Here is a 16,974-nt window from a genome sequence, read left to right as displayed (position 1 = left end):
TCTCATCAAAGATGAAGAAGAATATGGAAGTCTGGGCATTTACGGGGCTGATGACCGTCATAGGCTGGTTTAAGTGATCACTTTACACATGTATAACATTCACCAATTCTACCCATTATTGCCAACCACACTACTCAAATTCTTGGAAATTCTTGTCAAAAATAATATGAAAATTAACTCCTGTGGTTGGAGATAATTCAGATTTTGTGAATAAGTATTTGGACACACTCAAAATGTTGTAATTTTTTTTTTCTATTTTCATTCTTTTCTGGTATAGATCATTCTAGATTTTTGCACAATATTTTGTCTATTGGATCGTCTCTCCGTTGTTTATGCTCGTCTTTCTGATTTGTTGTGAAAAAAATTGTCTGGCGTCCGCCGTCTAATTTTTCTCAATTTATCATCCGATATCATCTCGTCATTGATCTCATTTACCTTATTAACCAAGGTAAAAAGAATAATTTTTCGTACTTGCTGATGATTTTGGCCAAACATTTTCGTTCATACTGTCATTCTTGATATTTTATCAAAGATGGACGCTTGACAGTTGAAATATAAACATTGGTATTTTTCAGATGCCGACTATTAAACTGCAGTCTTCGGACAGCGAAGTGTTCGACGTGGATGTGGAAATCGCCAAATGCTCCGTCACGATCAAAACTATGCTCGAAGATTTGGGAATGGACGATGAGGAAGAGGAAATTGTTCCATTGCCCAATGTCAATTCTGCCATTTTAAAGAAAGTAATCCAATGGGCGACTTACCACAAAGATGATCCGCCGCTACCCGAAGATGATGAGAATAAGGAGAAGCGAACGGACGATATATCTTCGTGGGACGCGGATTTCTTAAAAGTTGACCAGGGCACTCTGTTTGAGCTAATTTTAGCAGCCAACTACCTCGACATCAAGGGACTTCTCGACGTCACTTGCAAAACTGTCGCCAATATGATCAAAGGAAAGACTCCAGAAGAGATAAGGAAAACTTTCAACATTAAAAACGATTTCTCGGCAGCCGAAGAAGACCAAGTTCGCAAGGAAAATGAATGGTGCGAGGAGAAGTGAAGTAGGTAGCTTAAGCTCGCATTTATTCTACAATTCTCGTCTATTTATTAATTTAATTAGTTTTAATATTTGAAATCATCAGTTTTTCAGTCATCTTTTGCATTATAATTATTATTCTTCTAACTGATGTATATTTATTTCCTATTAATGTGAAATAAACTATTCAAACTTAAATTCTTATTTACTTCACTGGAGATTAATTTTATTTCCAACCTACAATGATTATAATTACCTCCTGCAGATCTACTCGATAGTATACAGATTTAATAGTCGAAAAATAATCGAGCCTTTTGTGCTAAACAGTGAACTGTCAATTATTTAATATTTTACTTTTTCTGTTTGCTGAAAACGAGTTTTGATACACCTAAATGTCACGAGAATTTATAAAGGATTGTACATTATATTATGTGAATACTAGATTTTTTCCGTGTTATTATTTATAAAAAAATATTATCTCTATATTATTGTTAGTGTAAACCTGTTGTGCTATAGAAGGCAATTTCAGCCATATTGTGTGCTTAAAGTCATCTCATGTTGGCATATTCGTAATTTGGGCTCCTACCTTTTTGAACAATAGATTTAATGTTTTAATTAATTTTAATAAATTCTTAAATATGTGTGTGCTTTTATATTATTTAAATAGATGAAATCTATCATTCTTAATGTACATCTGTGTCCCTATCATTATGGTTAGTCAAGGATATAAATTATTTGAAAACATGTTTTAACTATTGGGATTGATTATATTTAAAAAATAGATACTGTAGTTGGATAAATTTGCATAAAATACACAATAAATCCTTAATGTGGTTTCGCAAAGAAATTAAAATACTCCCCTAAAGAAATTGGTGCCTTTTTCTTTAGTGCTGGATATTAAGTGATCCATCATGTTTATAATTCGGGGAACATTTGGGAAATGGTGCGAGTCCACACCGCAAACAGCATCACCAACTTGTAGGCCTAGAGTTATCGAGATGATGAATGCCAGCACACCTACACCCAAAAATGGAGAATATTTCTTCAACAGTTTCAAGCGCCTGTCCCATCTGCAAATTTAAATATCAATAAGACAAAACATTGGCAGTACCATGGTTAAACATATTGTCTAACTCTATCTGGTCTTACTTTATAGCGGAGTAAAAACATTTATTTATTTCTTATTATAATACTTTTTTTAAGAAAGCCTCACTTAGCAGAACACATGTCGAGACATTCATTTACATTATTAAACAAATATATATGTATGTACATCTAGGAATCACAAATAACTCAACATAAAGCAAAGAAGATGAACTATGTGAATGAGCGCACTGAGATTTTATTTGGGTGCATAGATTATTTGAAGAAAACAAACATTGCAACAATAATTATCTCATGTCTTTGTTTTGGTGGGGTGACAAATGACCAACTTTATACACTTGTAATTATTTAACTTAACCATTGATCTTCCTTTAATTATACTCTACTGAACTAACCATCATATATATCAAGATACATTAGTTGCCAAAGGGAATATGGAAATCTTAGTATTCACTTTGTTCCATACGTATGAAGGAAAATAAAATATATTTTTGGAATAGATAAATTCCAATTATGTATAATGTTTTTATCTCCTGTAGACTAAGCCCCGATTGTGTTAGACACTGCGGATTAAAAAGGTGATAAGTATTTGTGCAGACAAATCATAAGGAAACTCATTGAATGTATTAGTTTACACATTTTTGCTGTTTGCATTTCAAATCAGTTCATTTCTGCTCCCTTTTATGTACCTTCCTCTTTTCACCACCAGTTACCTTAGAAAAAGGACACCACTGTGTAGTCGAGAATTGTCACCGTGACAGAGATCAAAGTAATTTAAGGATAAGCATAAAGAATTCTTCAAAGCATTTATTTGGAGCTATTTCAGTAAGAAACTAATGTTTTTAAACATATTGTATGGAAACATTAAAATGGATCGACAATACACGGCTTACTACATGCTATCGGCTGATTGCAAGTAATCATTTTGTACACCGTCTAATATTCACCATTTTGCTGAACATTAATTGTTTTTTATTTTTAGTTATTTCACGTGAATTTTGACATGGCGTTTTGGACTCTCATGTGAAATGTTTTAGTCACAATATAGAAATTTATGAAAATCAAAATAATTTAAGTGTTCAATCCTGAGCAGAATAGAGAATATTACGTAGTGTTTAAAGTTATAAGGTCTGTAAATATCCGGACTTTCATATTCCACTCCGACACAACTCTTTGATTTGTAATACAATGCATAAGGAGACAGACTTCATTTAGCTCATACTGGTATATCTCAGTATACTAAAATGTTTCATACAATTATTTTCTATATAGCGATGGTTTCTTTCTGTTATGATTAGTTTCATTACTTGACAGATGTCAGATCTCAAAACAAACAGCTCAAAATTATTTAGCTTTGACATTCCTATGTTTACTTAAATCCCTAAAATATATTAATTTTTATAACAAAAATATATAGATATAATCATTTTACTATGAACCTTTGATTATATTTTCTATTTGTAATTGTAATGGAGTCATCAAATAAATGTATCGCAAAATTACACAGTTCTTTTAATTACATAATATAAAGCATTTACATTTTGAATTACTATATTGTCATTTTGTCTTTGATGTAAAATGCACCCCGAGGGAATATTATATGGATGTTTGATCGTGGGTAAAATGGTGAATGGTGCAGTGTATAAAGTGAATACTTAGTTGTCGACAGGTTGTAAGCCGAATTCAAATTCTATGCGCTCCATATTTATGGACAAGGGAAAGTAACATGTTTTTTGGGGAGCAGATGACGTAAGTGTAGGAGTTTAGGATGAAGGACATCCATATCCAAGGGAGCATAGGCCACCGCATCAAATTGATGCAATATTAAGTTAACACGTTGACTGTCAACTACGAGATAACTCGTTGAGTGCATTCTTTGCTAGGACGGCGACTACGAGTTATCTCATACCATGTTTACTTGCCATATTATATCAGTGCTAATGTGTAGTATATCAGTGCTAATATGGATAGATGGCTTCTGGGAAGAGAACAAAAAATCAATGCTGGCTTACATGAACGGAAAATTTATTAATAAATTAACAGAAAATGTAATTATATATACTTTTTATTCAAAATCAAGAAGCCAATTTAATACTTGACACTGGCAGAAACATCTTTTCACTGGGTGACTGCCAAATAAATAATGAAAAAAAAGGCTAATTTCATTTAAGAATAAAACTAACTACTAACTAACTAACCATCACGCCGCTTCCCCGCAGGGGTAGGCAGAGAGAATCGAACGCCACACCACTCTGTCTTTGCAAACATTCTTTGCCTCTTCTACATTCATGCATCTCCTCATACATACCCGACGATTATTACGACTCCTGACCTGGCCGCTTTCAAGTATTTGACATACCTGATTGTGCCAAGTTTTCCTCGGTCGTCCTCTGCTTCTTTTTCCAACTGCATTCGCTCCATAAATTTTTTTAACCGTTCTTTCTTCACTCATACGCTCCACATGTCCAAACCATCTCAACACACCTTTCTTAATTTTATCGATAATGCTTATCTCAGCCTTACATTCTTTCCTTATTTCATCATTCGAACATCTATCAAACATCGTTTTGCCACACATTCGTCTGAGGGATCGCATTTCGACTGCATTCAGTCTGCTTTCATCCTTCTTTTGCCAACTCCATGCTTCGCTTCCATACATAAGGGTTGGAACCAGAACTCCATTTGTACTGCCAGTTTAGCTTCCGCTGATAGATTTTTATTTGAAATTGGCTTTTTTTAATACTGGAATTCTGAAAATTGCTGTGGCAGTCAATATATTAATAGTTAATTATATGAGGGCAAGGTGATTAGTATTATGTTTCAGGTAACAGCAATATTAAAAAAAGTAAGAGTGAAAAAACCCTCTTTGGGAATCGAAGCCGGGACCTCCAGCATGGTAGCCAAATGCGGAAGAAAAGGAACTCCAGAAACCAAACATTGATGTAAAAGAATAAAATAACTTTTTCAAATTAATGTTTTACTTAGTTAATACCACTATTTCTTAAAATCTGCTGTGACACATGTTTCGATGCATTCCGCATCATTTTTAAACACCGTATGATATGATGGGGAATGCATCAAAACACGTGTCCTAGTTGATTTTAAGAAATAGTGGTATTTACTAAGTAAAACATTAAGTAAAAATGGATAGATTTTACCACAAAGTGACTGCCGAATCAATTAATGGAATAAAATGATTTATATTATCCACTGACACTTCGTGATGGAATTGCATTTTTAATTTATTATTAGATTAAAACCAATATTTTTAGCTTTTCCACTTTTTTATTTGACCAGCGACCGGGTTTCGTCGTTACCGACATCATCAGACTGGTGATGATGTCGGTAACGACGTGACCGACATCAACCAGTCTGATGATGTCGGTAACGACGAAACCCGGTCGCTGGTCAAATAAAAAAGTGGAAAAGCTAAAAATATTGGTTTTAATCTAATAATAGAATAAAATGACATTAATTTAAATTCAAATAATGCACATTATGCAACCAAATATTGCACAACTTCAAATTATCTTATTGAATTATGTTCCAGAGACATATATTCATTCTAAAACATTGTTACATCGCTCACTCCTTTCAACAACGTCATATATCAAAGAACTTGATATTTCAGGAGATCGTTTTTATAGTTTAAAAATATAATAATATGTATTAAAAATAAATATCAAGCCACTTATTGAACTTTTTACTATGAAACAGATCTTTTTAGGTAAAACCTGAATGTTTTTTCTCCATTTGAAAAATATTTTGTATATTTAAAAAAATCATTAAACAGTACCTTTTATTCATTTTGCAAAAATAACACTTTCTGCCCTGTAGCGGGTAAATATTAAGTTAAACATATGCCGCTTTTGCTGGAATATATTACATTTTCTGGGCATTCCGAAATCATGCATAGCTGAAAATTGACGATTTTTGATATGTGACATTGTTGAAAGGAGTGAGCGCCATGTCCTAATTCCACGAGGATTCATGATGATAAATCCCATAGCAGCAATCTACAACAGTCTTTTCCTTCGATGAGACCACAAGATGATAAGTTTTGATTTCAATTATCTTGAAAAATATGGATAACTTATATTGTCAAAATGTAACTAAATATAAATATGTAATTTTAATTAATTTAATTAGTATGTACTATAGGAGAGTGGAATAGCAACTTGGAATTGCATACCATACAAGTACTAGTTTGTGTAACTTACACATCATTGCTCTTATTTACAAGTCATATCCTTCCTTTTTTACCTGCTATTCCTCCTCCATTTTCTTCCTCATACAGCAGTGATTTCCTTTATCAGAGTTTCAAAGGACTGTGTATTCGAGACAAATTAGTTGATAGACATCTCATGCTTCGATCGGCTGCAAGTGCAATGAGTAAAGTGATCTTACCAGCGCACTTGATTGGCAAGTGTGCCTTTGCTGTGGCGAGTCCGATGGCATGAAATGCCCTTCCTATAGTATTTAGAGACAGTGAGAGTGAGGTGAAAACGCATTTGTTTGCTTAATCATTTCTACAATCTCCTTTTCCTCAATTAAATCACATTGAAGCGCCCTTGAGGTAGTATTTTACGAAAATGGCGCTGTAAATCTCCCGTCAGGGGATCATCCAGTGTTTGGTATAGTAAAAAAAAATAGGTAAGTTAATTATATAAAAAGGAAATAATATAAATAATAATGGTTCATAATTTATGAGGCGAATGCGGTTGGTAATAGAAATAGATTATGAATTAGGAAAACTTGGCATGATCAAGTATTTTGAATACTTGAAAGTGGTTAGGTCAGGAATCGGAATATGAGAGTGTATGTATGAGAAGATGTATGAATGTGAAAGAGGCGCAGATGTGTGTGACAGATTGGTGTGGCGTTCTATTCTCTCTGTCTACCCCAGCGGAGAAGCGGCGTAATGGTTAGTTAATTGAAAAAAAAATTAAAACATGTAAATAAATAAATCTTTAATAGACAATATTTTTGCAGACTAATAATGTATGTCCTTTTTTCTTCTTCTAACCCTTATCCGCACCCAACGGTGCATAGGGCACTGCATAGTATTGACGCAGTGTTATCTTGATCGTTACTTTCGTGAAGGCAAGGTGATCACTCCTGCGCTTGAAGACCAGTCCAGGGTAATATTAAATAAACATTAGAGTATAAAATCGCTGAAATTTATTTTCACTCCTTGGAAATCGAACCTGGGACCTTCAGCACTGTAGGTTAACACGCTTACCATCACACCACGGAGGTGGACAAAATGGTTAGTTAGTTAAAAAAATAATATGTAAAACTTAAAATTAATATATTCTGAATATTATTGACATTTAAAACATTTACTTTGTGGTTAGTCATTTTTACTTCAATGTTTTTTTACAAAAATGTTAGTAATATCAGTATATAACTACTCACTGAGATTTTTATGTCTTCCAGTTTTAAGTGTGTGAATAGTGCTATGGTAGTGACGGGTAGTATTGTTTGTATGCTGTAGTAGTGATTGTCCTGACGAAGAGATGGTTACGTCTCGAAACAGGCAGTCATAAAAATCTCGGTGAGTGGTTATATACTGAAATTAATAAATCGCCAAGACGAGATTTTTTTGCAGTAAAATAATGTACCGTAGAACGGGGCTACTTGAACATTGATGTGTTACTTGAGCCCAGTACAAAAAAGAGATATAAATCTGTATTTTTTCTACAATAATGAATGTATCGTGACAATAAGTGTCACCTGTCAGGGAAACAATGAATCATGTCAATACATTCATTATTGTAGACCAAATACAGATCTAAATATTTTTTTTGTACTGGGCTCAAGTAACACATCAAAGTTCAAGTAGCCCCATTCTACGGTGTGTACTTCTTTGGGTCAATGAAATTCTATTGGCACCTACACATTGCAAGTTGGCCTGGGAGGGCTGCATTCATTCTCGATCAACTTCTTCAACTGATTCTCTGCCAGTTTTATCACGGGCGATTTGTAACTCAGGATTCTGTTTATCTCTTCAATGGAGCAGTCCTGCATGCCGGGGATGAGTTCGCACTTGGAGGAAAAGGATTGCGGCATATTGAAAACACCCGGTAGAGGCGTCGAGGTCTTAATACTTCTTGATCTTCGCCGATCTTTTGTTGGTTGACAGGACATTTTTTGACACGTTGGAGTTTGTTATTGTTGTCATGCAAAATACCATTTAAACAAATTTTGAATTTATTTATAGATTTGGCGTTTAATTTGTAGAACTCCATTTTAATTTATATATTAAATGTTAAAATCAAACACTGATTTTTTTGAGTCTACTAAATTGAATTGGAATGAATCACAATGGGAATATTTTTTTAACAATTTCATTTTATTAATTGATTCGGTAGTCACTTTGTGGTAAAATCTATCCATTTTTAATTAATGTTTTACTTAGTAAATACCACTAATTCTTAAAATCTACTGTGACACGTGTTTCGATGCATTCCGCATCATTTTCTTACGGTGTTTGAAAATGATGCGGAATGCATCAAAACATGTGTCACAGTAGATTTTAAGTAATAGTGGTATTTACTGAGTAAAATATTAATTAAAAATTTCATTTTAATCTACATTTGATCCTGATGATGGAATGATTATTCCGAAAACGGCAGTCACGAAGTAGTGTTTTTTAAAGTGGTATTACTCAAAGTGAACGATGAGTGACAAGGAGAGTTTTAAATAAATTTTTTTTACTCCCGACAGAAATGTGTTATTAGAGTACCTACAGTTACTTTGCAAAAAAATGTGAACGGATTATAGGAGTCAAAATATTTAGCTATAATTCAATGTGTAGGTGATGATTTATTATTATTATTAATATATTATTTCCCATTGTATTGTTACATTAACTTTTTGAGGTATTGAATCGGAACGAATGAAGATGACCAATTTTTTACCAGTTTTTACATTCACCTGTATCCAGAGCTAAACAATCCTCGTATTGGGGACCAACCTTACCAGTTATTCACGTTTCAAGAGGGTACTCGCACTACTAAGAGGTACTCGTTTACATGATTGTTATAATTTTTTTTAAACTCCTTACCTTTCAATTATTATTTTATTTTAAAAACCATGTATTTATTTCGAAGAAAAACTTATTTTTTCAAAACGAAAACGGTGTTTTAAGCAGGACTTTTTTTTTCATGTAATGCGGTGGAACGGCGTTCCGCCACCTTTTTTTACGAATAAATATTTTTTTTAAATTTTCAAATCAACCAGACGAAAAAATGTTTACGTTAATTACAATCTATATTTATATAATTTGTCAAAATAAATATGGCATCGTAATGACTATTTAAATGATTTTTTTTATTAAAAAGCTTGACATGAAGTGAGTTCCGGGACCATTTTTTTGTTTTAAAAAACCCTGATTCAAAGTAAAAATTCAATTACGTCAGATGCTCCCTGGGTTTAAAGAAAATTTAGTATCGTATTTCGTATAAAAAATTTAGGGCTATCGTATATTGGGCCTGATTATACAATATGACGAGCATTGCGACCCTTTTTGAATTAATTCACGTCCAAGTGACTCTGAAATCTAGTTACGGCTTATGTAACACCGCTTATAATGACCCTACTTAGGCTTCAACTTTTTCAGTTTTGTAGCCTATGCCTACTCGTGAATGGATTTACTCTTAATGTTTATATTTACTTTAATTTCATGTAATTCATGAGTGAAAATTCTAGGCAAATACACTCGCTTTGCATTGCGGCCCTCCGATGGAAGCTCATGTACTCGTTTCCACTCTTACCCCCTCTACAGAGTAGTAGGCAAACTGTTCCGAACTAACCCGACCAACCGACCATTACCCATTAGCCGAGTCGGTAAGGTTCGTGGCGGACGCTCGCGTTACGCAGTTAACCCTTTTCGCGCTGTTCGACGCTAAACTAACCGATCGCAGTTACCGGTCCGTTAATTTTTTACTCAGACGGAACGCCGTTTTCATCATCTGTATTGCAGTGTTTTTATTTTATCTTTATCAGCATCCTTTGTTTCCGGACGATGTGCAAATCTCGTGTCACTTAAACTGTTAATTATTTAACTAATTAGCTAGGCTATTTAATAATATTGTTTATTTTGTGATTTAAACTATTTTGTGTAAGTATATAAACATGAAAATATTATAAAAAATACATGATACTCTAATAATATCATAACATGATACGAGTATTTAGAATATCGTCGTTTTGATTCATTATATCGAATATTTTAGATGTTTTGTTTTTAAAATCAGATATGAATTATTTTAAAAAATATATTTCAATAAAAAAATAATTCAATTTTAAATTTATTTGATTTTTTGCTAAGTTAACCCAGAAATGAAAAGCTTAACAATAGCAAATATTTATTTTTCGCGATAAAAATAAATTAATATACAAAAAAAATACACCGAGCAAGTGGTTTATGAGGAACGAGTATATGTAGGTAGTGAGAAAACAATTACGTTTTCTCACATATTTTGGCTAACTTGATTCTTGTTAGATTAAGATTGGTATATTTATCTTGGCACAAGTATTTGCACAAACACATTTCTTATTATTTCAAAATAATAAATAGCTTATAGCTTAAATTATAAGCAACTTAAAATTTAAGCTTAAAAATCTTATTTAAACTGTTAATTTAATGGCCGAATTACTCGCAGGTGGGTTATAATATGCTCAGATAGAAATAACCCGATGTTGACGATAATCTGAAAAAAGAAACTGCGAGAAAAAGTTGTCGAGCAGTGAGTAGCTTTCTTCTATCGGCACGTCTTAGGACAAAATCAATATAAAGTTGTGTGATGTATGGGAAACTGTTTAGCCGATATCACACCACCTGTTCATGAGAAGTGTTGTCTGCTCCGAGATTTCTCTCCATCATCACTCCGAGTTACGAGGCCTTCGCGAGCAGTGAGATCTGAGGTGATATTGACATATCGACTTAACATATCGACAGTTCACACGGTGATTATTGTGTTCTTGCCTACTGCTTGTGATATCATTAATTAAACCTGACAATTTATTGTTAAACAATACGGAATTCAGTGAAGTTTCTGCAACCTCCATTTTACATTCAGCTGGTAAGTTTCATATTTTTTATTGTTGTTTGTGTAACAATTACGGATTATTAATTTTTTCACAGCTAACAACTGTGTTGTAAACAACGACTTAATATTATGGATTAATATATAATGTTCATTGGCGTTTAAATTATCCGTAAAAATAATTGCTCAATATATGTATATTCTCAATAAATATTATCGACATTTTGTACGTATGTATACATGGACGCAAATACATTCTTAGGTTTATTTTTCAAATTATTTAGTTTAAACGCACACAAGTTCAGGTCATATTATATATATTATTCAAATATTCCAACTTGCACAAAAAAACAACGATGACCAATCCAATTATTATTGCAACTATAGTTTACTTTGTATACTTACGAATTATGACGTTTGAGTAATGAATGCACGGAGATATTGAATAATAATACTGATTTATATGTTTTGAGTTAACATGAAGAGAAAAAAATGTTGTTTTCGTTCTATCGTTTAGTTTCAAAAAGGTGAAAAATATCCTGATCTTTGCAAACTATTTGTATGTTATTGTAATACATATGCATGTAATGTACGCTAGTATATTTTACATTCAGTTCAAAGCCCTCCAATTAATTATTACGTCATTACAGCACTGTGAAATTAGCATGTTGGTGAGCATAATGCAGAAAAAAGTGCTTGATATTGTTAAAACATTACAAATCTAGCTAAGGTTTGACCTACTTACATAGGAATCGAATTAATTAAAACGATTTTATCTAAAAGGTAATTTGGAAATTTGAGCACACATCACACATGTTGTGTGTGAATGTTTTATTTCACGATGTTTTGTAACCATCTTAACGTTTTTAGCTACAATTTATTTTTTCTGTTTATTTAGCCTCTATAAATTCATTTTACGAGTATACTCGTTTTGTTATAGCCAGCGAATCTAAATTTATATAAAATATCCGTTATGCATATTTAGATGAGTATATTATTATACGTTTCTTTGAAATGTTTATGGCGTGATCAATGATTTCTGACGAAAATAAATCTTTAGTTATAATGTATTATTATAAAAGTGGAATAGTTATTTTCCGAATGAAATAAATTTCATCGATTATTTATGTAGACATACTGCAATTTCCGCTGCTGCGAAAAGGTGAACATATTTAAATGTTATTTAAGGTAATAATGGGTAGGTGCTTTATTTTGGCAAAGTATTTTTAAAATTCAGAATGTAACTTCGCGTTGTTCGCTGATGGAGTGATGTGCAATGGATAGAAGGTAGGTACTGAAATTATACATGTAATGCTTCGGCGTGCGAATTCAGTTCTTTACAAAAATGTGCAGTTCACAACAAATAATATTATTTCAACATAATGGCGGCTTACTTTCCATGGGTCGGTGTTGCTTATTGTTAATTTATTAATTAAACCGAGAGTAAACAGAGCAGGGATATATATGGGCACGTACGCATATTCATCGAATAATGTTTAACTAGACAAAACAATAATAAAAGCATAAATCAAGCTCAAGGCGTGTTTTCTGTCCAATATTCGGTAGGTACCTACCTGCCCGTGCCAATTTCTTTATACTTTGATATCTGTAACTAACAAACATACCAGAAGAAGAATATCTTAGTCTCGGTATTTACATAGCTTACGGCCTGTCATAGGCTATTTTAAGTGTATCACTTTATACACGTGTAACATGCACCATTCTTCCCACGATTGACAACCGCACTACTCAAATTTTGGAAGTTGTTTTATTCTGTAATTGACACCTCATTTCACATGCGAGTTCTCGGCACCATCTAATTTCACAAAATGTACGTCAGATACTTCCCGAATTATTTTACATACTTGGAGACGCTTTGAAAACATGACTTCAATCTTGATTTTAAAACCAGTTATTTTAAATACAATATTTTAAATGTGCCTTAATCTTAGTTATACGTATGAATGGTATTGTTTTTTTTAATACTTGTTCCAAGTTCCAATTTTAACAGCATTACGAGATAAAGATAGTAATGAGAGAAATTTTAACGCCAAATCATCTTAGTAGACATTTTTTAAACGCTCGTTTTCTTTGTATCCTTCCGACTGACTGGAGATATATCTGGATATTTAATGATTTATTGGCTTCTTCGTATATTTTCATTCCTGAGTAAATGTTCTGCGGAAGTCAATGTGAAACTAGTTGACTAATTAATTACCTATTTACTGTCCCATAGCCGTTGACTGCATTTAATTGTACAATTTATAAATCTCAGCATACCGCACTTCCCTAACCTAGTAGCCTACTAATGATAATTAGCACATAAAAATTTAGAGAAATCTGCCCAAGAGATAAAAAAACTGAAAAATATAATAATTTGTTTTATTTTATTTAAAATATTAAAGAAATTTTAAGGCGGGATTTTTGATAGCCCTCAAATTAATTTTCTTTAAACCCAGGTAACATTTTACTTAATTGTTCCTTTTTCTTTAATTAAACACTTATTTTTGTGTTGAAAAAATAAGTTTTCTTCGTAATAAATATATGGCTTTTAAAGTAAATGAGTTATTGAACAGTAAGGAGCTGTTCACGTGTTTCGATACATTTTATCATTATTAAACACCGTATGATAATGATGCTAAATGCATCGAAACACGTACCACAATAGATTTTTTATAGTATCTAGTGGTATTTACCAAAGAGGGGTAATTTTTTTTAAAAAATGGATGGAAATTATAATAAAGTGAAAGACGAATCAATCATTTGTCCTGGGTTCGATTCCCAAGAGGGTTAAAATAAATATTTGTGATTTTTGTCTCTAATATTTATTCAATTTCACCCTGGAGTGGTGCCTGGAGCGAAAGACTGAATACCTTGCCTTCTTATAATTCACTGTAATTAACGATTAAGTTTACACTGCATCGATGTGTTTATATTTATATTCACCATTGCGTGCGGATAAGGTTTAAAAGAAAAAAATGATAGAAAATCAATTAAGTCCAGTTTTGTGATAAAAATATAATGATTTTTTTGTATCGCAATCTACGTTATTTTGAGATAAACGGATTTCAATACATTTTGAAATTTAAATTATGAAATATTTGAAAATCCCTCTTGATGTATATGTCAACACGTCAATATTTCGTATATTTTACAGATATCTCTATTACATACTTTGTGTTACGACATTTTTAATATAATACAAAGCGTATTTTGATCCGCGTTTATTATTGCCAATTGTGGGTATTTATTTACTTGTCACGTTTTTATCGCAAGTGTTGTTACGGTATTATGTCGGTAGAAGGGCACGATTTAGCAATGAAATATTGATATTTTTTTCAAGGAAATAAATACTTATAAATACTGTCGCTTGATTGCAACCACAAAAATTGATAGTATTATACAATACATATGTACCTTCACACTTATAAAAGGCTTTCTATTTGTAAAAACGTATTTTATGATTGTACTCGCATTAAAGCGGTAAGAAAAAATGAGCCAGTTATGCTACAATTAAATTTAGATAAAATAAATAGAAGTAGGGTAAAGTTATCTTCACTGCGAAGTTAAAGCGTTAACTTCCGTATTTAATCCCAGGGCTGGGCATCGAATTTTTTAAATGAATAGATACTAATATTTACAGAATACATATAACCAAAACTAACTCTATCTAAACTTCGTAGTTAAAACGTTTACTTTCGTTTGGAATCGATGCCTTGAAATAAGTTATAATTTATAATTTATTTCAGTTTCAGGATATTTTTTTAACTTCACCTTACAGTATGTTTTCATAATATAGATTGACAAAGATCTAGAAAGTGAATACTGGGAGTGAATGGTAAACTGAAATCAGTTTTAGAAAATAAAAACCTATCTGTGAGTTCTGATACCAACTCTAATGTATGAAAGTGAAGCATGGATTTGGCAAACGATGAATGAAAGTAGACTGCATGCAGTCGAAATGAGAACCCTCAGACAAATATGCGGGCAAAACGATATATGATACAAGTTTGAATGGTGAATTAAGGTAAGAATGCAAGGCAATGCATGATGCATGAATGTGGAAGAGGCGAAATTTGTTTTTTAAGGATAGATTGGTAGGGGGGGGGGGGGAGTTCTGTTCTCTCTGCCTACTCCTGTGGAGAAGCGGTATGATGGTTAAAACGTTAGTTAAATAGTTAAAATGATTGTTAGTTGAAATTAGCAAAAACTTTTTATTTCCTGCAAGATGTGTTTATATTATTCAATACATGCTTACTTTTCATTTACGATCATTTACTTTCTAGATATTATTTGTTTTGTTGATAATACTATGTTAATAGTGTGGCTCTTGTAGTGATTTGCATTTCAATGAGCTGAATGGTTCGTGGAGGTAATGTCCGCATGCCAGGTGCACAGAAGTGAGCGGTTCCTGATGCCAGTAGCCGGTACACCACACATTACTGTATGATATTTGATCAATACCAGCATGTGTTATTGTTGTTGCTTATCGTTACAGCAGGTGACTCAGTCGGGGGAGATGGGGGAATAACGGACAGTATAATAACACATGTCGCTCACTCCTTTCAAGAACGTCATAAATAAAAAACTTCATTTTTCAGGAGAACGTTTTTTAAGTTTAAAAATACAATACAATGTATTATAAAAATAAATGTCAAGCAACTTATTAAACTTTTTACTGTGCAACAGATCTTTTTAGGTAAAATCTGAAGGTTTTTTCTTCATTTGAAAAATATTTAGTATGTTTAAAAATGAATTAAACAATACTTTTTCTTTAAAATGCAAAAACAACACTCTCTGCCCTGTAGCGGGTAAATCTGAAGTTTAAAATATGCCTCCTTTGCTGGGATATACTTAGTACATTTCCTGGGAATTTTGAAAACATGCACTACTAAAAATTGTCGATTTTTGATTTATGACATTCTTGAAAGGAGTGAGCGATGTGTGTCGGGGTATTTTTCAGAAAAATCTGGCAAAAACGCAATCAATTTTTGGATTTTGAAATAAGTTATCTTTTTTTTACATAAATAAAAAAATACAAAAAATGGATAAAAAAGTCTTGATAAACTGTTAATGAAGCAGTTTGTTATTTTCTTTAAACCCAGGTACATTTGACGGAATTGAATTTTTTGCTTAAAACACGGTTTTCGTATTTAAAAAAAGGTCTTCTAAATTAATATTTGGTTTTGAAAAGAAAAGTTATTGAAATGAATAAGTAAATGAATTAAGGAGTAAAAATATATTTATATTTTTTTCAAATGTACGCGAACAACACGTGTGGCTTCTCGCGCAGCCGGTCGCGTACTGAATTGCATATTTACGAATACACCCTTAAATTCAATCGAAGTATTTATAAACTAAGAAAAAAATATATATCACATCATACTCGGAGTTCGGAGTAAAACTTTTATATCTTTAAAATCAAAGATTAAATTTAAACGAAATAGGGAAGAGAGGGAGAGAAAGATCCCCTACACAATGGACCGATCAAGTTAAGGCAGCTGCAGGCACCTCGGTGGTTGGAGCGCTACATGCAGCGCAGTCAAGGGATAACTGGAGAAGAGTCATTGCTTCCACAAGGGTCACAACCCTCAGTAATGAGGAATAAGACGGAGAAAAGAGACGTACTAAACATTTTTAAAGTTTTTTTAGCTCACAAAATATACAAAAAATGCAGATAAAATACAGAAAAGGGTTTTAAAAACAAATAAAAAATTGGTATTGCTAAATATGAATTGCCCCGAATATCCCCTAAAAGTGCACGGTTGGGCGGTCAC

At 32.5% G+C, this 16,974-nt stretch overlaps 2 protein-coding genes and 1 long non-coding RNA gene across 4 annotated transcripts in view; 2 read left to right on the top strand and 1 right to left on the bottom strand.

Moving 5' to 3' along the window:
- The first annotated feature begins 351 nt into the window (after nucleotides 1-351).
- Nucleotides 352-1,681, top strand: SkpA (S-phase kinase associated protein 1 SKP1-related A). Its single transcript, XM_088277732.1, has 2 exons — nucleotides 352-448; nucleotides 576-1,681. The coding sequence occupies exon 2, from the start codon at nucleotides 576-578 to the stop codon at nucleotides 1,062-1,064; it is 489 nt and encodes a 162-aa protein (XP_088133858.1). The 5' UTR covers nucleotides 352-448; the 3' UTR covers nucleotides 1,065-1,681.
- LOC148312204 (uncharacterized) lies at nucleotides 1,476-8,309 on the bottom strand. The gene is made up of 2 exons (XR_015839281.1): nucleotides 8,044-8,309; nucleotides 1,476-2,110 (listed from the first exon to the last, which is right to left on the bottom strand). It is a non-coding gene; the product is annotated as an uncharacterized LOC148312204 (long non-coding RNA).
- A 2,504-nt stretch (nucleotides 8,310-10,813) lies between these two features.
- LOC148312203 (uncharacterized) overlaps nucleotides 10,814-16,974 on the top strand; it is a 111,806-nt gene continuing 105,645 nt past the window's right edge. For both annotated transcript variants that reach the window (XM_088277731.1, XM_088277729.1), the window contains exon 1: nucleotides 10,814-11,233. The gene's annotated coding sequence lies outside the window, so the exon portion shown is untranslated. The remainder of the gene's footprint in view (nucleotides 11,234-16,974) is intronic.

Source organism: Brachycentrus maculatus, unplaced genomic scaffold, assembly GCF_059751285.1.
Source record: "Brachycentrus maculatus isolate JH-2025_06_01 unplaced genomic scaffold, ASM5975128v1 h1tg000049l, whole genome shotgun sequence".
NCBI classification, from domain to species: Eukaryota; Metazoa; Arthropoda; class Insecta; order Trichoptera; family Brachycentridae; genus Brachycentrus; species Brachycentrus maculatus.
This window is presented reverse-complemented; position numbering and strand designations above follow the sequence as displayed.

Coding starts and splice junctions, on each gene's coding strand:
- SkpA (XM_088277732.1), top strand. CDS start 576: ATGCCGACTATTAAACTGCAGTCTTCGGACAGCGAAGTGTTCGACGTG.